Source organism: Dermochelys coriacea, chromosome 10, assembly GCF_009764565.3.
Source record: "Dermochelys coriacea isolate rDerCor1 chromosome 10, rDerCor1.pri.v4, whole genome shotgun sequence".
Classification (NCBI taxonomy): Eukaryota; Metazoa; Chordata; order Testudines; family Dermochelyidae; genus Dermochelys; species Dermochelys coriacea.
In genome coordinates this window covers 72,291,498-72,316,510 of record NC_050077.1, presented here as the reverse complement: position 1 = coordinate 72,316,510, position 25,013 = coordinate 72,291,498, and the positions used below count along the sequence as shown (strand labels likewise).

At 42.5% G+C, this 25,013-nt stretch overlaps 1 protein-coding gene across 1 annotated transcript in view; it reads left to right on the top strand.

Annotated features, from left to right (window-relative positions):
- AGBL1 (AGBL carboxypeptidase 1) overlaps nt 1-25,013 on the top strand; it is a 366,216-nt gene that overhangs the window by 188,899 nt on the left and 152,304 nt on the right. The window contains exons 19-20 of the mRNA XM_043494685.1: nt 1,886-2,017; nt 6,822-6,998. Of these exons, the coding sequence (XP_043350620.1) occupies nt 1,886-2,017; nt 6,822-6,998 (309 nt within the window). The remainder of the gene's footprint in view (nt 1-1,885; nt 2,018-6,821; nt 6,999-25,013) is intronic.

Sequence of the window (25,013 nt, the reverse complement as noted above, 5' to 3'; positions counted from 1 at the left end):
GCACCAGATGTCAGCACTATTGCTATTTCATTATGGATCTGAGAATATGCTCCTAGATTGGCATGTCCAGGATATGCCAACTTTCTTAGGGCTTGTCTACACTGGGAACTTGCATTGGAAAAATCCACCCTCCTGCCCCTCAGACAGACATGGTTATGAAACAGAACCAACTAATTACAATAGTACTAATTCATTCCAGTAGAGCCAAGCAATCCTAATCAAGAATGGGGGTCCTATTAAGCTAAGTGCTGTACAGACATGTAACAAGACAGTCTGTGCCCCAGAGAGCTTACAATCTAGGTGTTAAACAGGAGCCAGCAATTGGATGAAACAAAGATGTTGGTGAGGGTTAGGTAACAGTAAAATAGTTTACCTGAAAATCAGAAGTTGCAGTTTGCTGCTTAACTAATCAGTGCCAGAGGTAGCAAATCTGTAAGCTTTGTTGCAGAACTTGCTGTTAAGGAGAGATTGAAAGAGGATAAGGTGGTGAGTTTATGAAGTTTGATGTGGGGTTTTTCATGCATGGGAGGAAGTGCGGAGGTGGTTATGAGAGAAGCAGACGTGGGCAGTCGAAGCTGGACTGGCTGGCATAGCTGACAAACCTAGTGTGCAAATAATGGCATCCTGAATGACTGCAGTTAAATTCAGTAAAACTTAATTGTCTTTAACGGGATCATTTATTTAAAGGTAAATAAATGATCAGGCAGATAAATATACTGGGTGAAATCTTGGACCTTTGAAGTCAATGGCAAAACATCACCCACTGTGATTGCACCCGCTGCTTATTTCTTCCTCCATCTTCCTTCTTCTGCCTGTCTAGTCTGAAGTTTCTTTTTCTAGTGGTATCTGGATGCTCCTCTTTGCTTTCCAATTGGCTTATCAAAAGTGAATAAAACTTTGCTGGAGCACTATCTTCTTCTGACCATTTTGAATGATGACTTAAAAAGAACAAAAAGAAAAGGAGTACTTGTGGCACCTTAGAGACTAACAAATTTATTAGAGCATTTAAAAAGAACAATTGCTCTTCTTTTGAAATTCCTTTCCTTATTGGATTTTCCAGTATTTCTGATGAAGACATAGGGAATATATATAACAGCAATGCATAGCTCACTGAGCATCATGATTGATTCTTCTTCAAGGCCTGGGTCAATATTTACCTTGTAGGTCAATAAACCCTGATTTTCATTTGTAGAAGACTTGATATGTGCTTATAAAGACAATCTAAAATTCCACTGAAAGTGGGAATATGCTGAGCGCCTAGCTACCTGAAGACTGATGCTAAAGAAATGGATTAGATTGATTGATTGATTTAGACTGTAAAATAGGTCACTTACTGTGCTTTGGTTTATAGGGATATGTACAATGTCCTAACAATATGCAATAACTACTAGTGTAATAGCATGGTTGTATTTTTCTGCAAATTACATAGTAAAGACTTTGAACTTAAAGAAACCAAGATTAATTGCCTGGTAAGGTGCAAGTTTTAGACCTCCAGAGGATAATGCTGAAGTTTAGAAGTAGAAGGAATTTGACAAACTACCCTTTGATTGCATCATAAGATACATGTAGGATCCTGAGCTGCCATGGAATCATTACAGTGATGGGACACAGCTCCTTGTGTTTCAAACAAAACAACATAACCTCCCTCTCTTCTCTGAACCTGCAGAATCAAGTGGACTGGCAGAACTAGGAAGGCTGTTCACAATTGGTCAACAGCGTATGGTTCATTATGGGCATGCCCCATAATCCGAGAGCCTTTGAGGAGCTCTGAAAAAAAGGTGGTTCTTAAGCAATTGGTCAACTCACTACTGTCACACATTGCCATTTGAAGGGCTAGAATCCTTCCTGTTTTATGGTCAGTGTTGTTCCTTTTTCTGATCTCCAGGTATTCTGCGACTATCACGGCCACTCCCAGAAGAAGAACGTGTTCCTCTATGGCTGCAGCATCAAGGAAACCTTGTGGCAGGCAGGCTGCACTGTCAACACAGCAGTTGTCACAGAGGATGTTGGCTACAGGGTGAGACTTTACATTACAGTACACACCTACTGTGCACACATGCACGCACACACAATTGATCTGTAAGATCATACTCAGAGTTGTTACAGTTTGCTGTCAAACTATATCTACTGTGATCCCATGGGGTCTGGCCTTTGTCAGGATTTTGAATTCAAAATGATGTTGGAAAATAGCCTGAAATCAACAAGGTGAAATTCAGTAAAGACAGGTGCAAAGTAAGAAGGAAAAATCAAATGTGTAGCTACAGAATGGGGAATAACTGGCTGACTAACTGGGGAGTAGTACTTCTGAAAAAGATCTGGGGGTTATAATGGATCACAAATTGAATGAGTCAACTGTGCTGCAGTTGCAAAAAAGGCCAGTATCATTCTGGGGTGTATTAACAGGAGTGTCGTATGTAAGACACAAGAGGGAATTGTATGCAAGACACAAGACCTGCTCTATTCAGCACTGGTGAGACCTCAGGTGGAGTTCTGGGCATGACACTTTAAGAAAGATGCAGACAAATTGGAGAGTCCATAGGAAAGCAACAAAAATGATAAATCTGATCTCTGAGGGAAGGTTAAAAAACCTGGGCATATTTAGTTTTGAAAAAAGACCAAGGGGAGACCTAATAACAGTCTTCAAATATGTTAAGAGCTGTTATAAAGAGGATGGTGTTATATTGCTCTTCATGTCCACTGAAAGTAGGGCAAGAAATCATGTGTTTAATCTGCAGCAAGAGAGATTTAGGTTAGATATTAGGAAAATCTTCCTAACTATAAGGGTAGTTAAGGTCTGGAATAGGCTTCCAAGGGAGATTGTGGAATCTTCATCACTGGAGGTTTTTTCAGAACAGGTTGGATAAATACCTGTCAGGGCTGGTCTAGGTGTCCTTGGTCTCACCTCAGTGCAGGGGGCTGCAAGAGGTGATAGTTTCAGGTCCCTTCCAGTCTTGCATTTCTAGGATTAGGGATGGGCCCAATCTATGAAGTTTGGAGCTGGGTGTGAACTTCCCCAGAGTCCAGAGGAATGCATTCCTGGGAGGCTGGACCCTTCTCTAAAATCTAGATGCACTGAATATTAGCAGAAGTATCATCTTAATGAACATGCCTCCTGATCCATGGCGACAAACACTTGCCTACCTGGGCAGCTACCTTTTTGTGTGAGTAAACTACACACATGCATAACATCATTCATTTAACCCTTTATGTACCATATAATAACACTGGTAAAAGGCCACAGGTCATGTTGCCCTGTTGAATTCAATTGCTTTATTGTTAAAAACACCATGTCAAAATAAAAATCAAGAGTCTGATTCACCCCTATGCTACTACAGTTTTACCCCAGCATGGCTTAATTGAAACCATAGAGTTACCCAGGTGTCAAACTGGAGTAATGTAGCATTGGACTTGACCCTGTATTTTTAAATACTATAACAGGGATCGGCAACCTTTGGCATGCGGCCCGTCAGAGGAATCCGTTGGTGGGCTGGGATGGTTTGTTTACCTGCAGTGTCCACAGGTTCGGCCGATCGCAGCTCCCACTGGCTGCGGTTTGCCGTTCCAGGCCAATGGGGGCTGTGGGAAGTGGCGGCTAGCACATCCCTTGGCCTGTGCCGCTTCCTGCAGCTCCCATTGGCTTGGAACAGTGAACCACGGCCAGTGGGACCTGCAATCGGCCGAACCTGCGGACACTGCAGGTAAACAAACCGTCCCAGCCTGTCAGCAGATTTCCTTGAGGGGCCGCGTGCCAAACATTGCCAATCCCTGTACTATAATGTTTAGTGTAGAGAACACCTCCATGAGTAGATGGTGCTAAAGCTTTATCTTAATATTAAGTTGTTGTCTTGTGTGTTTTGTTGTTCTGACCTCAGGTTTTAGCGGGATGTTCAGTCCTGCCTGTGTGTGCTGGACTTGGTACTCGCAGTGTCCCAATAAATCTGATTCGTTAAGTGAATATTAAAATACAATTCCCTTCAGTGTTTTTCCTGTGACAGGATTCTTAAAATGGAACCCATCTCTTTAACAGACCATTTGTTTCCCATTTATAGTCCATTCCTGTTAGAAAGTGAAACTAGACTAGATTATTTTTGCTCTGTGTTTAGTTAGCCTCACTGTCTGGTTCTCAGGCACCAGCATCTGATGGCTGTTGGTTTGTAGTTTTTGACAGTTCAAGGGAATGAGTAATATTAAAAAATTCCCCATTTTCAATGAAACTTTTTAAAAGTATCTTGAAAATAATGCTGTTTGTATTAGGGAAGGAGAGTTGTCTAGTGGTTAAAATAGGAAACTGGTACACAGATCTAATGGATTCTTGTCTCGTCTCTTTGGGCAAGTCACTTCACCACTCTGTCTGTTTCCCCATCTGAGATGAAATTATCTCTAATTATAGTTTTAAAAATTAATTTTTACAAAACCTAAAGTGTAGTCCAAAACTGGGTTAAGAGGCATAGGCCAGTGAGATCTGGCATAGAAAAGGTTATAATGTTCTTGTATAGCTCTACACTGTTGTATGACTTGCATCTCTCCAGGACAATCTGCAACTCCCTCCCTTCCTTTAGGATACCACGTCTTCCTCATTTATCTTCAGGCATCATCCAAGGAGTATACTTTCCCAGAAGGAAAGTGCTTCAGCACTCCTTGCAAGATCTTCGTTAGCCAAATCTTCCTGTTTCACAAGTGGAGGAGAGAGAGCGCTCATAGTCAGCACCACTTTTGAAGCTGGGTTCTGTTTGGATTTCAGAAGCTTGAGAAGCCTGGGGAGAATCAACAGATATACAAACAGAATTCAAACATTGCCTTCAGTCATCCAGAGTGTGTCCGGAATCTGCAATTAATGAATCCAGAGCAAGCCTCCACTGCCATCCAAGAACGTGCTGCAGAGGCATTCTCCAGCCCACAGCTTGCATGTCTGTTCCCCAGATGATAGTCTTCATAATTCCCTTAGATGGTACCATACAGAAAGTTATTCTGCTAAACCGGAGAGATTGGCATGTGGCTGCAGGATAAGACATTGAGGTTTGGCTTTTCAAAGCAGAGTAAGTGAGTTAGGTGCCCAAATCCCATTAAAAGCCAGTGGGATTTGGATGCCATTTCACTTAAGGCTTCACTGAAAAGTAAATGTTCCCCAACATTGGATTCCACATCTAGAATTCTAGAAAGCCAGGCCTACATCCACACTAGGATTGGGTGTGTGGAGCTGAGCAAATCATTGATTTTTCGATTCTGTAACCGAATAAATAAATTCTGTGTATTTCAAACTGAAACTGAAGTTTTTCATTTCTTGACAAAACAAAAAACTGAAAAGTTCACTTGGGTCAAATGAACTGTGTTGAATGGCAATTCAAAATGAAATGTCAAAATGGTTCATTTAGAAATATCAACATGAATTGTTTTGACATTTCCAAAATTTTTGTTTTCAAGGTTTTTTTTCACATGAAACTATTAGCTGATAGTTGGGGTGCCCTGAAAATGGTGTTTTTCTGCAACTTTCCAGTTGGCTGGAAAAATCTTGTCTGGCTTTCATGTAGAGTAGCTGGCGTGTAGTGGGACTGAGCATTGATTTGACGGAGCTACGTGAGCCCCAAGGCTAGACGAGGAGTAGAGACAGTGAGGTAGAAAGAAGAGACTGGATGTCTTGTGACATTGCTGCATGGCAAACAGCACTCATGGGTGTGTCTACACAGCAAGCAGGATCCCATGGCAGCGAGTCTCAGAGCCTGGGTCTGTGAGCCTGAGTCTGGGTTGGTGGTTGGTGGTAGTTGTATGTACAGAATGAATGTTAACGAGGAGATCATCTAAACAGTTAGGCCAAAAGTTTGTGGTTTCTCTAAACATGTTTTAGAAAACCTAAGAAGTCTTTTTTTTCCCTGCCAGTTAAGCCAAATATTCCCCTACTCAGTGTTGTGAACCCAAGCCCAATAAGACTGAGCTATAATAGTTAGAATCAGACTGTAGAACTGACTTCTAAACAAAGTGAAATGGATTTTAAGATTTCACCACCCAAACTGAACAGAATGAAAAGTAAATGGTGGTATCAATGGAGAAGGCCCCCTCTGTAGGAATCTGGTCAATTCAACTATTTAAGGTGGTGACAGTTATACAGGCAAAGAAAATGTGCCCTTTATTTTAATATTGTATGGGCCAAATACACACCTGGTGTAAATGGTGCTTATTTATATTAGCATAGAATTTGGCCCATAATTTCTAATTTGGTGTTCCAACACTCTTTTTATTTTGGACGGGGGGAGTGGGTGAGGCAATGCACTTGGCTAGAATTGGGCCTTTGGATATGTGTACAGCTGCCATTAAAGACAAGGAGCCCACTACCTGGATGTTTTTATGGCACATTGCCTCATGGGAATTGTAGTTCAGGCCCCCATTTTCTCATATGGGCTGGGTTCCCTGAAGGATTATATTTCTCATGATGCAACACACACTCCTCTAACCAAGATGCATGGTGCATCATGGGAATTATGACTACAGGTGTATCATGGGAGATATAGCCAGCCAGGGAATCTGGTTCAGAGGGGGAGCTTGGCACATCAGACTACCAGATGAAATTTTTCAGGTCAGTTCAACAAACAAAAACTCAGCCTTTTGATTCACGAATGTCAAAATGTTTCATTTTAATCGAAAATCTGAAAATTTAGTATTTAAACTTTTATTCCCCATTTGAGACAAAAACAAACAGTGACATTTTGGAATTTCCCAGGGGATGGAAATTCTGAATTTTGCTCAGATCTATTGGTGCTATGTAAATAATAACTACATGACTCTGTATTTAATTCATGTTCTTATTCTTGTTTGATTCTTTTTTGCAGACCCTCCCAAAAATCCTGGATAAAGTGGCACCTGCATTTGTCATGAGCAGCTGTAGCTTCCTGGTGGAGAAGTCACGTGAATCAACAGCACGGGTAGTAGTGTGGCGGGAGATTGGTGTGCTGAGGAGCTACACAATGGAAAACACCTACTGTGGCTGCAGCCATGGGCTCTACAAGGTGAGTACCTATGTCTGGGAGCCCATTCCTATCCTCTCTTCTCTTATGGAGCTCACTTAGACTTGCAGTGCAGGGATGAGCAGTTGTGTAATGGTGGGATGCTGTTTTCTTGCTCAGGAGCCTTTGCTTTCCTGAGCCCTTCGGTGGAATGAACTCTGAAACATTTTGCTATAATTTCTTGCCACTGCTCCTGAGAGTAGAATTGCCTCCAAGTTTGTACTATAATATTACCATCAGACCTCAATCTGCTGCCTACAGTGATATGCTATTGTATCTCCTATTTTGCAGCCTCATTCAACAGTAAAGGAGACAAGGCCTGATTCTTCTCACTTAACCTAGTGTAAATCAGGTCTTATTCCATGAAGGCTGCGGAGTTATAGTGGTGTAAAACTGCTGTACGTGGGCCTGGTTCTCCTCTAACACAATAAATGTTTCCTTGGTGTTCTGAACAGAGGGTCTCCTTGTAAATTAACTAAACTGAATCTACTTTGTCCTACAGAAGCTATATTAGGGGCAATCAGGTATTCCAGAGAGATGTATGCTGCCTCTCCTTATTAAACTTTGAACCTGATCTGAAGCTCCATTTACAGCAGTTGTAAGCCTGCATAACTCCATTGGCGGCATGAGACTGGTGTAATGGAGTTCTGAATCCAGCGCTGTGGCACCAGTGGTTAGCATGATGTGATTAGAAAGATTTGACATCTGTGCTATGTATTGTAATCTTATTGTTGGCAAGGGATTCCCACCAAACCAGTGGGAAATAAAGCCATCATATAAATCATGAGACATTCTCAACTATATTACGAATGACACCCACAGTTACGGAGGGGAATGTATACTCCACTGCTTGCTCTGTTGCTTACACCCTGCAGGTGTAGCCTAAATAAAAGACCCTGTGACAGTGGGCTCTGTCAAGCCCTGTCCTTTTTAAGGGAAGCTGATGGGCTGATTGTTTTAGTTTACTCTGAGCCTCCCTAGCTTAGGGAACACCAACTGTTTCCCCTGCTGCCGTCTGTAATGACTCTTTGTATGTGCTGAAGAAACTCTGCATCCAAACAAAACATACAACCTTAGAGTTTGTTCCTAGAGTACAGACATCAGCATCCTCTATCAAATGGCTGTAAGATGAAAGAGCATTCTGGGTAATGTTATGCAAATGAGAACACCAGACACACTTGGAGCCATTTTTATTTAGCACTAGACACACTGTAATGAACTCATCCTGATCATGTCAGGCCCATGGGAATACCCAGGGCTTGGCCTTATAAAGATATTTCCTCTGGGCTACCTCTAAGAAAACTGCAGCTTGCTGCAGGTCTGGCAGGAAGTGGTGGGTTTGGGTCAGTCAGTTTGGGTCAGTCAGCTAGTCTCTCTGAATCTGTATTGCTCTAATATCGCAACGTGGGGCTTAAAGGAGTGCTATACCAGAGGGAGTAGTGTTACTGATTCAATAGGGACACTTTTCTTTCTAAGTCAATACTGATTGTCATCCCAAACAGCATGAAGGGGGTACTCATGTTGGAGGTGCTATGTGTTTTGAATGAAACACCCACACTCTGACCACTTGTGGCTGTTAAAAATCTTGTGGCATTTTTAACAAGAGTAAGGTTATTAACCCCAGTAATTATACTCTGCTGATCTGAGCTCTCCGTTCAGTGTCAAATGGTGGATTCTTCCTCTCCCAAAACAAATAGGGAGTGTTGCTAGGGCAGAATGGCTGCCATGTTTCAATCCATTTCTGTCGGAGGGGGTCAGTGCCCCTATATGCAGAAGTGTTAATAAAGCAATTAGGGGTCCTAAAGGTCATTCAAGATAATTACTAATTAATTATTTGTAGTAATACATTGCAAATTACTCTCTGAGCAAAGGATCTCAAGAATTTTGCAAACCTTATACACTAATCACTTTGCCCTCCAGTGAAGTGTAGCCAGGAGGAGCTCAGCAACTGCTTTAACAGTACGTAAGAATATAGAAGTCCAGGGCAGGAAGTGAAAAAATAATTGCAGAGAGAATTTAAGGAAAGATAATATAATTACCCAGATTGGCCAGAGCAGCACAACTGATACCTCCTTCTCCTAGGAAAAGTGCTAATGGATTTTTAATAAGCACCAGAGAGGAGAATTTTCGTCCTACATTTTATCCAAAAAGACAGTGGATAGTTAGAGACCAGGATGCCAAAACTCCTGTTGATTTCAGTGGGGCCAAGATTTTACCCAGATACCTCTAGCAATTCAGAGTGCCCTAGCACCATACTGGGGTATCAGACTCAGGATCATTATCCACTGAATCACTATGCATACCAGCTGTTTGTGGTCCTTGACCCAACACTGCTTAGTTTGTGAGGTCTGATATGATCACAACTTGAGGTGGTAGGACAGTAATGTGAAAAGCCCTGTATAAATGTTGTATTCAGTGATTAGCTTTAGTGCATTTCGGTTGTTTTCTCAATGTCTCTTCTCTATTTTGGAGGTCTTAAGGGATACACAGAAATACCCAGTGTTGCAGGACCTGGACTGTCTTTAACTATCCTTTGAAGTATATGAAATGCATCTCTATTTTTCCCTCTGTTTTTTTTCCCTTGTCCTCACCCTCATCACTGAGCAACTGAGCAGAACTGTAGGCAGCCAGCATGGGAATCAGAGTAATTTTACATGTGGGCGCCTGTTGCAAGAGAAGGAATCAAATCCACGTTTTTGTGACCCATAAGAAAGTCTATAAGCTATAAAGCAGGATAGAAATTTCCATTCTGAACATATTGCAAATGATTTCTGTGTGTTGGAAAGCTCAGTCCCAGTTGGATCATGAGGTTATTATTCTAAGGTCATCTTTCCATTTTTTGTTTATCATTACCATTTATCCCAACGACAGAGGACACTTAAATATGCCCACAGGGGCATTTTTTCCTTCCATCATACGCATATAAATATTTTTGCAGTTTCTCAGGTTAAGGCAACTTTAAAGTAGTTCCAATCATTTCTCCTCCAGGACACTAAGTGCCTGATTTGTTAGAATTGAAATGTTGTATCATTTCTTACACTGACATTTATTTTGGAGCTGCGTAAACGATCATAAGCTATTACCTTCAAATAATTGATATCAATAGGAGATTTCCCCTTCTATTTAGGAATCTCTAACTAGGGTACTACTTGTTTTTGTTCTTTTGGATTTGGGTTCCTAGGAGAATATTCTCAACATGGTAAACCAAAGATTTCATTGCATAGTTCCATGTAGTACCCAAGTCCCACCCATCAAAGATTCTCATTAGAATCTGATAGTCCCAAATCTCCTGGGTGTAGACTGAATAAATCATTTTTATAGGGCCACATTTTTCAAGAGGCTGCAATTTAGATACTGGTTATGGGGCTGCAATTTTGGACCCTGCAGCTCCCTTGTGTGAAAATGACACAAATTAGAGAGATACCTGATTTGCGGGTATAATCTGTCAGTTAGATATCTTCATCCTGTGACTTCTTCTCCCAATTAACAGTATCTGCAGTTTTGCACCCACAATTGATTATAATTAGAATCTGTTTTTAAACCACATGACAGCAGCCCCCTACAAGTATATCCATAAAGTCACCTGGACAAACAGGCCCTTTAATTTTTTTTTTTTATGCTTTTACTTAAATAGCCTCTTAATGCACCTTACAAACAGCAAGTAAGTCTTCCAGCACCCCATTTTACCAAGAGGGAAACTGAGGCTCAGATGACTAAAGACACTTGCCTGTGGCCATATCAGTAAGTCCTGGCTGCCAGTCTCCCCATCTAACCAATAACCCATGCTTCCTTCCCCATTGCAAACAATAAGGCAGCAAATTGTGCTCTCCTTGTTCATGCAACTAGTCCCTTTGCCCACTCTGACCACTAACTTAGTCTGTGTAGTTACACAGAGTGCTTCTAGGGAGTTGTTAAATGATTGGGCAAAAAAAAAAAAGCCCTCTAGATGCCATTAAAAACAGCTGCCCTAAGCTGCATGTCAATGGTAAGTGTGTCCTCTGACATCAAAGTGGAGGAGGGACTGAATTAAAATAAAACCCAGTACTTCCTGGTAGTGAGTCCAGCCAGAAAGTTTTCAGGGAATGTTGCCTGGCTTGCATTAAAACTTACAACCCCCATTTTAGAAATGGTTCATTGTGTTAAAATTAAGAAAGGTGTTTGGCACATGTGATATTCTAATTAGAATCAAGAGTGGACCCCAACCTCATTTAAAAGTCATTTGACTTCAAAAGGCTGGGAATATTAAAGATGGTTTATCTCTGTTGAATCGCCCTGTCTCTGTGATCCATGGAAATGCAATAAGCCAATCGCCCTTAAGGAAGAGAAAAATAAAACCAAAGAAACTATTGATCTTATCTGAGATTTTATTCAACCTAAGGAAGAAGAAGAAAAAGCCAAACCCCAACTCTTTCTCATTTCATCTAGGTTGCCTGATGGTGTCTTACAGGAGCAGTGTCTCTATCAGAAAGTGTTGCTAAAAAAGGAGTAATGGATTTCAGTGGGAAATTCTCCCTCCCACTCCTACCTGTTTAGAAACCCTGTGGTTGAAAGAAAAAAACAATCAGAAAATTGAAGAAGCTCATAAGTTCATTGCCTCTGCGAAGGCTGAGTGTTTGGTGGACTAAACCAAACAGTCTTCCAGCCTACCACTTGGGTTTTTATTGCAACAACCTCTCAGATATTCAGTTTGTTGGGACCTTCTTTTGTTTGTGTGAAAATGAATTCTGTGCGGCACCTTTTTAAGAAGTTTTACCCATTCTGACCATGAGTCCTGATCTAAGAGGAGTCAGGTAATTTAGTCTCCAGTGAGCTATCTTTTGATACTTACACAAGTTTCTCATAGCTTCCATTTCCTGCCCCTGTATATAATACAACTTTGCCATGACCATACAGTAGCAGGCTATTCAATATGATTCCATATAGTATCATATCACAATTTATTATACCATCCTATTCTGTTTCATGCCAAACCATACTGGAGATTATTTAGTACTGTATTGTACCATACTGTGTTAGTCAGTTCCATACCATGCTGTACATAAGACTGGAAGGGACTTCCTGGGTCACTGTCCAGTCCTCTGCTATTGCAGGCAATGCTTTTCTATAATCATGTTCATAAATGTATTAAGCTCCATGTTCAAACTAATAAGGTGGTTCTTTGCTTTCCAATAGAAGTGGGGCAGTCATAGAACTGCACTTTTCTGATGTTTGGAAACTTTCTTCTAATATCCAGCCTAAATTTACTCATGGTCAGTTTATACTTTTTCATTCTTGAGCCAGCATTGTTCTTTAGCTTAAATAACTCTTCTCCATCCCTAGTTTTCAGCCCTGTGATGTATTTATAGAGAGCAACCATATCCCCCCAAACCCTTCATTTTGCTAGGATAAACAAGCCAAGCTCTTAAGGTAAGTCTATCCTGTACGCTTCTTTCAGCAGCATGTAGAATATACTGCATGCCCACCTCCTCATGGGTAGAAAGAGTGGTGTAGATTGTGAGGCACTGTTCAGGCAAGTAAAGAAACTCCTGAATCCTGTGTGTATGTACCCTACAGGCTCTCTACATGCCTGAGCGGGGCCTCCCCTTCTGCACTGCTATTTTTATCAGCATAGTGTCCCACTGCCTCCACGCCGTGCTGGAGTCTTTCCCTGAGGTGGGGAAAGCTCTGGTAACTCCCCATCGCTGGCTGGCAGTTCTCAGCTGCAATGGGGAAAGGCTCCGGCAGTTGACTGCTGTTGAGCCTTTCTCCTCTGCCTCCCCCCTGCCAGAGCCTTTCACTGACATGTGTAGCTACACACCATAGTGAGGACACAGCATCTACATGTCACCACGAGACATATCCTCATATCCTACATGTCCTCACAAGAGGTGTGCAACATAGATGTAGCCTTAGGGCTAGTCTAAGCTAGAACACTACAGTGTCGCAGCTGCAGCAAGTCTGGTGAAGATGCTCTGCCAGTGGGAGAGAGTTCTCCCGTCGGCATAATAAAACCACCTCTGCAAGAGACGATAGCTATGTAGGTGGGAGAAGCTCTCCTGCTGACATAGCGCTGTCCACACAGGCGCTTAGGTCGATGTAAATTATTCACACCCCTGAACAACATAAATTATATGACATAAGTGGTAGTGTTTACAGACCCTTTGGCTCCTCTCATCAGATATATTCTCCATTCCTTTGATCATGCTAGTAGCCCTTCTCTGCATCTGTCCTGCATTATATTATTCAGTACCCTATTGTACCGTACCATACTATTCAATTCGTACACTGCCCTGTATTTTTCAGCTCCATCCCATGCTAACCTTGGCTTACCATTCTGTACTGCACCATGCTTTCAGTACCATGCCATGCTGGTACAGAATTTTGCTCGGCATCTGTACATGATGGAGGAAATAAATCAGTAAGGAAATAGATTTTAGCCTCATGCTACTAAGGGCTGCTTATAAACAACAGGGAATAACACAAATGAGTTGTAAAATGATTACAGATACCTTGACAGTGCCCTTTGAAGTGGATTTTACTGGTGATATAGATCGTTCTTTGAATAGAGCCTTTGGGAGTGGAGAGGGAAACAGTTTTTGTTGACCAATCTAATGCTTCTAACTTGGAGAAATTGAACGGTCCTGATTTTCTCATCAGACTTGAGTAGAAGAGGGAATAACCACCACTTCCCAGATGACTTTGGGTACAGGGATAGCAGTATCGGGCAGAGTGCTAACAGACAAGCGCTTGAGACTTCGTTGACAAGCCTTCAAAAGCTCTCTGTCAAAACTAAGATCTGTGAAAGACCCAACGTTTCCATCACACAGTCTTTCACTATAATAATGTTAGTCGCTCTCTGGGTGAAGTCACGAAGCCAAGTATGGTGGGTGAGCTGCGAGGAAGGTTTAAGGGTAGAAAGCGGTTTAAAAGACTCAGATCCTGATTCTCCACTTCTCTGCACTGGGTGAAGTCATTTACACTGGTGCAAAGTGGTTATAAAAGGCTAGAGAATCAGAATAGTAGTGGTTTTCCCTCGCTTTGCATTATTGTAAATAACAACCCAGGGTGCTGATTAATATAGAATCAGGCTACAATAATTTGCAAAAAGTAAAAGCAACTGGAAAACTCAGCATACCTTGGTTAAACCCTGGGAGTCTTCAGAAGTTACAAATGGCAACCATTCCCACTCACAGTGATGCCAGAAGCCACGCACGGCGTGTACCATTGGAAGGGCTGAATTAAGGCATAGGCAACCATGGCACGTACCTAGGCCCAGTTTATGGTGAATGGGGCAACCTGAGCTCTCACTGGTCTGCTTCAGGAGCTGGCCTTGTGGTTGCGGCGAGGAGGAGCAGCACTGGCCACCCCCTGCACACTCAGTCTGCCTTCATGATGGAGGAGGGGCCCGTGAGGGCAAACTTCAGTGACCGCCATTCTCACAGGTTTGGCCCCATGACCCCTTCCCCATCACGATGGAGGGACTGCCAGGCCAAATGTTAATAGGCAGTGGGGCAGCCAGTGCTGCTGCTCCTTGCCACTTCTGTGCAGCTGGTGCTGGCACCTGGGCTTCCTGATCAGAGGCCCGGCCAGCCTTTTCCATGACTTGTGTCAATTGAAATGTTTTAAGAAAGTATCATTCTGATGAAGTACCATGGGAATATGGCAGAGTTATGGGGAGAGCATCACGATGAGTAGTTCTGCCCCTTCCTCAGAGAAGGACTTTTTTCATGACGATTCTCCTTGTTTCTGCTTTTTTACAACCAGAGCTAGCCAAATGATTCATAATGAATAATTTGTTCAGTGAATGTTGCCATTTTTTTTCCTTTGTGGGTCATCTGTGGGCAGCTCACAAAGTGTACCCATTATTTCAAATTACTCACTGAATAATTTCTGTGAGCAATTCTTGGTCTGATTGGTACAGGTATTTGATATTCAACATTTGAGTTGCTTCGATAGGACACATAGGTCACATGGTCTTGTTTTTGTTCTCTGATAGGATGGACATTACTGTAGGCTTCTGGGTGCAGAAATCGGATTTATTCATTTTAAATCCTTTCTCCCCCCACAGTATCTTGCAATATTTGCCAAAAACTGTTGTTTCAGCAATCTTCATGCAACTAAATACCTTTGCTCAGTATCTGTGGAAATAGGTGCAAAGAGAATGGGCTCGAAATCTTTAAAAATTCAAATGTATATTTTGTGGAAAATGTTGGCAATGTTCATACAGCTCTGTCTGTGACTACCTCAGTTCATCTCATACTTTACTTTTGTCTCCCAAAGCTGGTATTTATAGCAAGTAGGGCTGTCAAGTGATTAAAAAATTTAATCTTGATTAGTGGCATGATTAATCGCACTGTTAAACAGTAATAAAATATCATTTATTTAAATATTGTTGATGTTTTCTACATTTTAAAATATATTGATTTCAATTACAACACAGAATACAAAGTGTACAGTTTATATTTTTGATTACAAATATTTGTGCTGTAAAAAACAAAAAATAGTATTTTTCAATTCTCCTCATACAAGTATTGTAATGCAATCTCTTTTCCACGAAAGTTGAAGTTAGAAATGTAGAATTATGTATTAAAAAAACTTTGCATTCAAAGATAAAACAACGTAAAACTTTAGAGCCTACAAGTCCACTCAGTCCTAGTTCTTGTTCAGCCAGTCACTCGGACAAACAAGTTTATTTACATTTGCAGAAGATAATGCTTCCTGCTTCTTGTTTACAATGCCACCTGAAAGTGAGAACAGATGTTTGCATGGCATTGTTGTAGCTGTCATTGCAAGATATTTGTGCCAGATGCACTAAAGATTCATACGTCCCTTCATGTTTCAACCACCATTCCAGAGAACAGTGTCTATGCTGATGATGGGTTCTGCTCAATAACAAGCCAAAGTAGTGCAGACTCATGCATGTTTACTTTCATCATCTGAATCAGATGTCACCAGCAGAAGGTTGATTTTCTTTTTTTTGGTGGTTCAGGTTCTGTAGTTCCGCATCGGAGTGTTCTCTTTTAAGACTTCTGAAAGCATGCTTCACACCTCATCCCTCTCAGATTTTGGAAGGCACTTCAGATTTTTAAACTTTGGGTTGAGTGCTCTAGCTATCTTTAGAAATCTCACATTGGTACCTTCTTTGTGTTTTGTCAAATCTGCAGTGGAAGTGTTCCTAAAATGAACATGTGCTGGGTCATCACCCGAGACTGCTATAATATGAAATAATGGCAGAATGCAGGTAAAACAAAGCAGGAGACATATTATTCTCCCCAAGGAGTTCAGTCAAATTTTAATTAACACACTATTTTTTTAACAAACATCATCAGCATGGAAGCATGTCTTCTGAAATGGGAGCTGAAGCATGAAGGGGCATATCTGGCATGTAAATACCTTGCAATGCCGGCTACAAGAGTGCCATGCAAATGCCTGTTCTTACTTTCAGCTGACATTGTAAATAAGAAGCCGGCAGCATTATATTCTGCAAATGTAAACAACTTGTTTGTGATTTGGCTGAATAAGAAGTAGGACTGAGTGGACTTGTAAGCTCTAAAGTTTTACATTGTTTTGTGTTTGAGTGCAGTTATGTAACAAGAAATTTACATTTGTAAATTACACTTTCATGATAAAGAGACTACATTATGGTACTTGTATGAAGTGAATTGAAAAAATACTATTTCTTTTGTTTATAATTTTTACAGTGCAAATATTTGTAATAAAAATAGTAACATAAAGTGAGCACTCTACACTTCGTATTCTGTGTTGTAATTTAAATCAATAAGTCAATTTAAAAATGTAGAAAAAATCCAAAAATAGTTAATAAATTTCAATTGGTATACAGTTTAACAGTGTGATTAAAACTGTAATTAATCAGAATTAATTTTGTTGAGTAAATCCTATGTGTTAACTGCAATTAGTCGACAACCCTAATAGTAAGCATGGGGGACTCAAAGGCATCTTTGAAATTTAAACTACCAAAAAGTCAACTAAAAAATTCTACCGTCTACAGCAGTGGTTCCCAAACTAGGGGCCGCTTGTTCAGGGAAAGCCCCTGGCGGGCCTGGCCGGTTTGTTTACCTGCTGCGTCCTCAGGTTTGGCCGATCGTGGCTTCCACTGGCCATGGTTCACCGCTCCAGGCCAATGGGGGCCGCGGGAAGGGTGGCCAGCACGTCCGTTGGCTCGCGCCGCTTCCTGCAGGTCGCATTGGCCAAGAACGGTGAACCGCGGCCACTGGGAGCTGCGATCGGCTGAACCTGCAGATGCGGCAGGTAAACAAACTGGCCCGGCCCACCAGGGGCTTTTCCTGAACAAACGGCGCCCCTAGTTTGGGGACCACTGCTCTATAGGGAAAAGCCTTAGTAATCAGTTAGACCTTGAAGGTCTGCAAACTATGGGGCTCTTTCTTACCAATAGGAGAAGCAAATCCTGGAGCTGTGGGATTCCACTGAGATTGTCATGACCCCCGACAACCCCAGAAGATGTGGGAATAGCCAGTGAGAGTATCCTGGATGGTCTCAACACCCATGTTGGTGAACAAGGAGAGATGTCATTATGAGTCGTGACCCAAACCACATAGGGCTTAAATGGTTTCTTCATAGTCAACAATTCAGTAATATTTACTAGACCGTATTTCTAAGATGCTCACCACTGTTATGTCTGAGCACCATTAATTTAAAAGTCTGTATATCTCAAAACAAAGAAATAAGACTCTCCATTATCTTCCCCTCTTCCTCTCCCCTCCCCCCCCCCCCCCGGCTACCAACCTCTCTGCATAACAACCGCTTATTTAGGAAAGATCCGAATTGGGTGGTTTGTTTCTTCCAGGTTTCCCCTGGATCTATTTTAGGAGAAGGCTTACAGAAAAAAGATGTCTTGCATTATGTTGCACCCTCCGTGCATATTACTGATTTCTGGTATTAGTGTATTCTACCATCCCAGGCCTTGTGCTGAGAACACTCTGCCCCATCCCGCGGCACCATCAACCTCAGATGCCCCCTCCAAGCCTAACAGTTCTGTGAATGAACCTGAAAACAGCAGTGCTCTCTCATTGTGAGTTTGACACTGTGAGAACAAATGGTCATTTTCCCAGGGATGCCAAATATTTCTGATTTCTTCCAGGAAGTTAGTACAGGGGGTAGTTAGTTGCCTGTCAACTGCCAAGCAGTGGCCCATCTGTTGAAATGTCCCAGGGATGCCTCCTTGAAATGCATTTTGGAGAAAGTCCTCCCTTGGCACTTGCTGTGGTGGAATTCAGCTGTCACTCGATCCATCTGTTTTCTGTTCCCACGTTGAAAGCTTCAAGCACGGGGGTGGGGGGGGGTTGTACCATTATGTTTGAACTCAGTAGAATGATACTTAAAAGAGAAGGATGGCCTCTTGGTCTTTCTTTCCCTCCCTCCCCCCCACACACTCAGAAAACAAATGGAACCAAAAATTAGAACTGTCAGAAAACACGGAGCAAAACTATTTGAATCTCTCTCAGTGGCAGTGTCCCAAAAACATGACATGTTTAAAAGTTCTAGACATTTATGTAAACAAAAGGAAACTGATTCAAATTCAATGAAGACTGAGGATATTTATTTTAAACTACATTTGAGTAGTTGAAAACCTGTCCTGTTTTGTTTTATTTTTTGTTTGTTTCTTCTGAGATATTGAATGAAATTCATTCCTGATTTCATTTGTTGACTTCAATGGAGTTACAGCCAGGATGAATATGGACCTATAGCTTTAGGAAAATGTTCCAGAAACAGTCCTGTGCTTCAAGATCTGTGCATGAGGAAGGTCAGGGCAAGGTCTTCAAGCAATCAGTGCACAGGGACTAGATACGACTCTGGATAGAGCTTGTATGGAAGGGAATGGGAACCTCAATGCTAGGTCCCTGACTGATGACTAAATATCTAGGAGAGACACTAGGTTTTATCCCTAGTCATGTACTACCAGAAATGGTTCCAGTAATCCATATTCAGTTAAATAGCACGGAATAGCATGGGAAAACTGTGTGAAGGGGAGGTCCCTATCAAACTGAGGGATAGAGGGCTCTGGTTAGAGCCAAGTACAGTGTGGGCAGGCCCCGGGCATGCTTCCCATACACCGCACTACTACTCTGCTTAAACATAACTTGCAACATAGTCTTGTCCTGGGCTACCCACAAAGATTGACTAGTGTACTTCACTCCTGATGTCTAGCTGGTGTTCCTGTTCCACACTCCCCTCTGCCAGTGCAGCTGAGTTTTGAGCTGCTGCATCCCTGTATGGAGTGATCAGGCTTTCCTGAGCAGAGATGTGCAGTCAGCACCAAATGATGGCCAAAATGTGTGGTTTCTGTTACTGACAAATAGCATAATGATTAGGCTGAAATCACTTCATTCAATTCAATAGGCTTTGAAGGAACAAAATGGACACCGTGTAGAATCAAGCATGTGGGTTTATTACGCACAGCACTGGCGGAGTGTCACCTTGCTTATTAGGTTCAGAGACTCTGCCAAACAATTGATTACAGTGGATTATATGGATTTTCCATGGGCGGAGGAAAAGTGATGGAGTAGGTAGTCCCAAGCCCCTGGATAGGTCTAGCAGCAAGACAAGATAAGCACAGTAGCCAATAGTTAAAGATTACATGATGTCTCCATGGTTTCAGGTTAACATACAATTAGTACTTTACTTTAAACAATGTATAAAGTGTGTTAGTATAAAATATATATGTTGAAATCTGATTTGGGGTCCATAGGAATGAAGTAGCCCCTCAGATTGTCCAACAGGTACATACCTGGGGGTTAAAACAGAAAAACAGTGAAAAGTATATGGCAATAGAAATTGTCGTTCAAATGGCTCATTTGTGCTTCTAAAAGGAGACACTGGTATCTGGGGAAGGGAGGAGGATGCCATATCTCCTACTGCCATGCTTGAACCTCTTTCATAAACTCAAGGTTGGTGTGTGGGGGAACATGGCTACCTCTTCTGCCTGAGGATCGGACACAAACATAATGGTCTTCTTTCATTTCTTTGGTCTGTTTGCAGCTTCAGATAAGAGCGCCAATTATTGCTCCCCACCTGGCATTTTGCTGACCAAGCTTATCTTAGTAAAAGCAAGGTTGTCTTTTGTTTGTCCTGCTTCTTTTAGCTAATATTGTTCACCGTTTTTACTGGGCTTCTTGACCAAACGCTGGATTTTTGGGCCTGTAAAAAGAGCTGACACAGCCTATGCCAGGTTTTTACATAATGCAGCACATGGATTTTGGCCCTTCAAGGCTTCAAGTGGTGCTGATCCTATGATGGAACTCTTTCCTCTGAGTCAGTACTAAAATTGGCTTCCTGATAAGGTCAAGGGTTAGAGTTAGTGAGGTGCTGAGGTGAGGGTGGGATATAAAACTGCTGACCATTTGGGGTTCTAAATACCACATGATCCTTGTTATAGCAGTGGAGTACATAACTATGTAGTCCTGGCCAAATTCCAGTTTGGATAATTATAGTTTACCTGAAAAATTCCTTTTTTCCACTTTCCACTTTCAGTTGGATATGGGAGTTTCTCATAACCTACCCGATCCTCTTTTACCCTGGACCTGCCTTAAAGTAGTATTGTAGGGCTTCATAAATGAATGCTTGCCAAGTGCTCTCTTCCCATAAACTGAACATGTGAACCCAGGTCCCCAAGGAAGCAGCAAAGGTCACCGCAGGATTTGGAACAAACACAAATGACAGGGAACAGATACAATATCAGATGCTTCTTTGTTGAGCATTGTGCAGCAGTAGCTGTAGCATTTGTTGGCTGTCTCTGAAATGATGTCTCTTCACTGGAATGACAGCACCTGAACAGATGCTGCAGGCACGCAGGACTGCACTGTGTGTGGGTTTTGCAGATGGCCTGTGGCTGCTATTCCAACACACAAGCTGCAATAACAGCTGAGGAGAGGCTGCATTCAACCCCACAGCCTGTCTCTGGGTTTTCATGGGGCTGAATTCCACTGGGCCCCTGCTAGTCCAACTATTCAGTCTATGTGCTACGACGGAGTGAATTTCATCCAAAGACGACAATCGGCAAGTAAGAGAACAGAGCTCTCTGCTCACATTGTGACATAGCACTGGGAAAAGAAGGTAAAGGGTCAAGGATGTCAATCAGTAGCACTTTGAGGCCTAGACATTACTGGGTTTGCAGAATCCTCCCTCTCTTTTCCAAACTAAATGTTTTTAAAGGGTGGTTCCTATAAAAACTGACTTGGAGTGTAAGCTCCTTTGGACAGAGGCTGTGTCTTCCCCTTTGTGCAGTGCAATGTGTGCAAGGTCGGCATTCAACATGAATGAAGATGCTCTGTCATGAGGCTTGACAATGAATGTTTATACTCCAGTAATACCTAAGATGGGGGGAAGTGAATTACCCTCTCCTTGATTACTGCTCTACCCTGGGGTAATACAAAGTAAAATCAGGCTACCAAATGGATCCAAGTTCCGAGTATGCATCTGCAATGGCAGAGCACAGTCTGAAGTCAGGGACAGTATAAAGCAATCCTAAAAACTAACCTAGATGTAAAGCCCAAGGAAGTGTGTGTTGGGGGGGGGGGAGAGGTTCTCATGTCATTCCATGCCACACACCCCAGTCCTCCAGTTTCCTGCTCCTTTAGAATAAAGATGCATGTCATAAATGGGGGTGGAGTGGGGAGGACAGTGTCTGAAAGTGGCAGTGAGGTAGAGTAGTACAGAATCAGACAAAAGCCTGGAAGGCAGCAGCCTGCTGGATCTTAGCCAGGGCTCACTGTGGGACCTCAGGTCAGCCACTTGACCCTTCTGTGCCTCTGCTACTTAGTTAGTCAAGCTGGGAAATAGGATACAAATCAGGGCTTGGCTGAGAAGTGGATGTTGCACCTCAGCTTTCCTGGGTAGACATATGTTCTGAAAAGGGAAAACAATGGCCCTGAACCACAAAGAGATACAAACTCAGCTGGCTCTGCCTTTTGGAGCCAACTTCAAAGCTCTCTCAACAAATTGAAAGATTGGGCCAAAAGAAAACTGATGAGTTTCAACAAGGACAAGTGCAGAGTCCTGTACTTAGGAAGGAAGAATCCCATGCACCGCTACAGGCTGGGGACCGACTGGCTAAGCCGCAGTTCTGCAGAAAAGGACCTGGGGATTACAGTGGACGAGAAGCTGGATATGAATCAGCAGTGTGCCCTTGTTGCCAAGAAGGCCAACAACATATTGGGCTGTATTAGTAGCAGCATTGCCGGCAGATTGAGGGAAGTGATTATTCCCCTCTATTCAGCACTGATGAGGCCACACCTGGAGTATTGCATCCAGTTTTGGTTCCCCCCCCCCCCGCTACAGAAGGGATGTGGACAAATTAGAGAGACTCCAGCGGAGGACAACGAAAATGATTAGGGGGCTGGGGCACATGACTTATGAGGAGAGGCTGAGGGAACTGGTGTTGTTTAGTCTGCAGAAAAGAAGAGTGGGGGGTGGGATTTGATACCAGCCTTCAACTACCTGGAGGTTCCAAAGAGGATGGAGCTAGGCTGTTCTCAGTGATGGCAGATGGCATCATCATCAGAAGCAATGGTCTCAAGTTGCAGCGGGGGTGGTCTAGGTTGGATATTAGGAAACACTATTTCACTAGGAGGGTGGTGAAGCATGGGAATGGGTTACCTAGGGAGGTGGTGGAATCTCCATCCTTAGAGGTTTTTAAGGCTCAGCTTGACAAAGCCCTGGCTGGGATGATTTAGTTGGTGTTGGTCCTGCTTTGAGCTGGGGATTGGACTACATGACCTCCTGAGGTCTATTCTAACCCTAATATTCTATGATTCTCATTAAGCATAACCTCAGGACCTCTGCTCTCCTTGATTGCTAAACAAAAGGCCTGACCCAACAGAGACCCCTTCAGTGGGAGCGGCACATCTTAAATCAGTTCCTTCATCTCCTCTGCTGATGTGTTCCTGGCTCTCAACCGGCCCCAAACTAGAGAATGAATCCCCCACCATATGGTTAAATTACAGCACAATAAACAATGACTACAGGGATGGAATCATGATAGATCTGAATCTGTGGAGCTGAGAAGCCTCCAGTGCTGCTGGGGTTCCAGCATACTTGGCTGGATTCAGAATAACGAAGCAGCACTCTCCCCCATGCTGATTGGAACAGCTTTTTCAGCACTGCCATCAGCCCCTCCTCTTTTGGAATCAACCTCTGGGCTCTCATTCCAGCAAATCCCTTCAACCTTCTTCTCCCCTTTGTCCAGCTAATGCGGTTACTGTTTGCTAAGGGGCATTAGGCTGCAGGACACAGTGAGCCTCTTGTGGGCAGAAAGATGGGAAAGGGACATTGCCTCTGCTTCTTCCTACCCCTGAATCCTGGAAGATTTTGGTTTGAATTGAATTTTGTTGTGATTTTGGGGGGCTAATTTTCACATTGAAGCAAACAATAAAAAATACAAAAAGCTAAAGGATGTACAGCTTGTCTATGTTACCAACTACTGCTCATTTCCCAGGGATTACAAATAAAGATATACAATTATGCACCCTTACACCTTGCCAAAGCTGCAAGAGTAGACAATACAAAACCTAGCACGATTATTTAGACATTACATATTAAAATGGGGATAACAAAACAAAAGACATGTAAAAATAGGCAGAAAAGGGAAGGAGGGGACCAAGTGAGGGCCAGTGGAGGAAGAGGGAGGGAAAAAGTCAAGAGGACAGGAGGAATGGAAGTTTGGCATTATCTGAGGTATCTCAGCATTCTCTATCCAAATGTATGAAAAAACAGGGCCCAAATTTCTTCAAATTCATACAATTGCTCTTTATGTTGATAAGCTATTATTTCTGGTGCTGCTAACTCAAACAGATCTGAATGCTATTGCTCTGCTCTGGGCATAAGCCTGCTCCTCCATTTTCATAAAATCATATACTTGATTATCATAATGGCCCTCATGAACCAAGTTTGTGGCGAAGTTAAACCCAGCATAGTAGGTACATAATCTAGGTTATAATTTTCACCTGAGGTTTGGTTACTGAAGGCAAGCACTAACTCCCTTTTCCCACACTTCACAAAGAACTCCAGACCAATGGAGTTCCTCTTTATTATCAAAGCATCCATAGTGGACATGGGCCTGGGGAGTTTATGAAGCATTTCCAAGGTTCCCAGTAGCTCTGCGGTAGTCTGAGGGCATCTGGACCAAACTGATACATTAGCAAATGTCACTTGTAAATACTGCCTCTCCGCTGAGGCTGTGTTGCTTTAGTGTTAGAAAAGAGACAAAACCCACATCCTAGACTAATTGGGAAATCCATATAGTTTCCTGGTTCAGCCAGTCCTTCCAAATTATAGGTTTCCCCCCCACCCCCGAGTTTGCAAGTCTGGGTTACCCCAGATAGGTGATTTTGCATGAAAGCGAGATGAAATTGGTACCTCTTAGCTAGGATAGCTCAGACCCTTCATACAGTCACCACTGACTTCACCTTATTTTTCTCCATCTGACAAAAAGAGGCACTGAGCAGACCCGCAGGGGGAATTGAATGCATTAACATCCATTCCATTTCCACCCATGTGGACATAAGGGTTTTAGCATGCTGGAACCACTTTGACATCAGTGACATGGTAAAAGGGATAATAATTTTGGGAATCCAAACACCACCTCGGCTGTATGGAGCTGGAGTTTTTTAAGTGATAGCCATGAGCATTGACCAAGGCTGCACAGAAAGGCTCTAATACAGGTAGATCACTTAGAATACAGAGGAGCATAGGCAGAATATTCTTTTGGTATCACTATTAACAGTGAAATTGGCCTGTAATTGGAATATAGTATGACCTCTTCCTGGTTTAGGAATAACTGATAGTATGGCTTCCCTCCTTTTGTAATGTATGTTAAACAATAATGTCTTTGCATCACTCGACCTCTTCCCTCAGTCTCCTCCTTCCTGCCCTAGCTGGTCGTTTACTGCAAGGGCTATTCTGCCTTTTGACATGACAAGCTGGCCTCTGGGAAGAATGCATCAAGTATGGTCTTAGAGCAGAGCATGGAACTGGATCCCTAGATAGTTGTACAAGGAGAGAGGT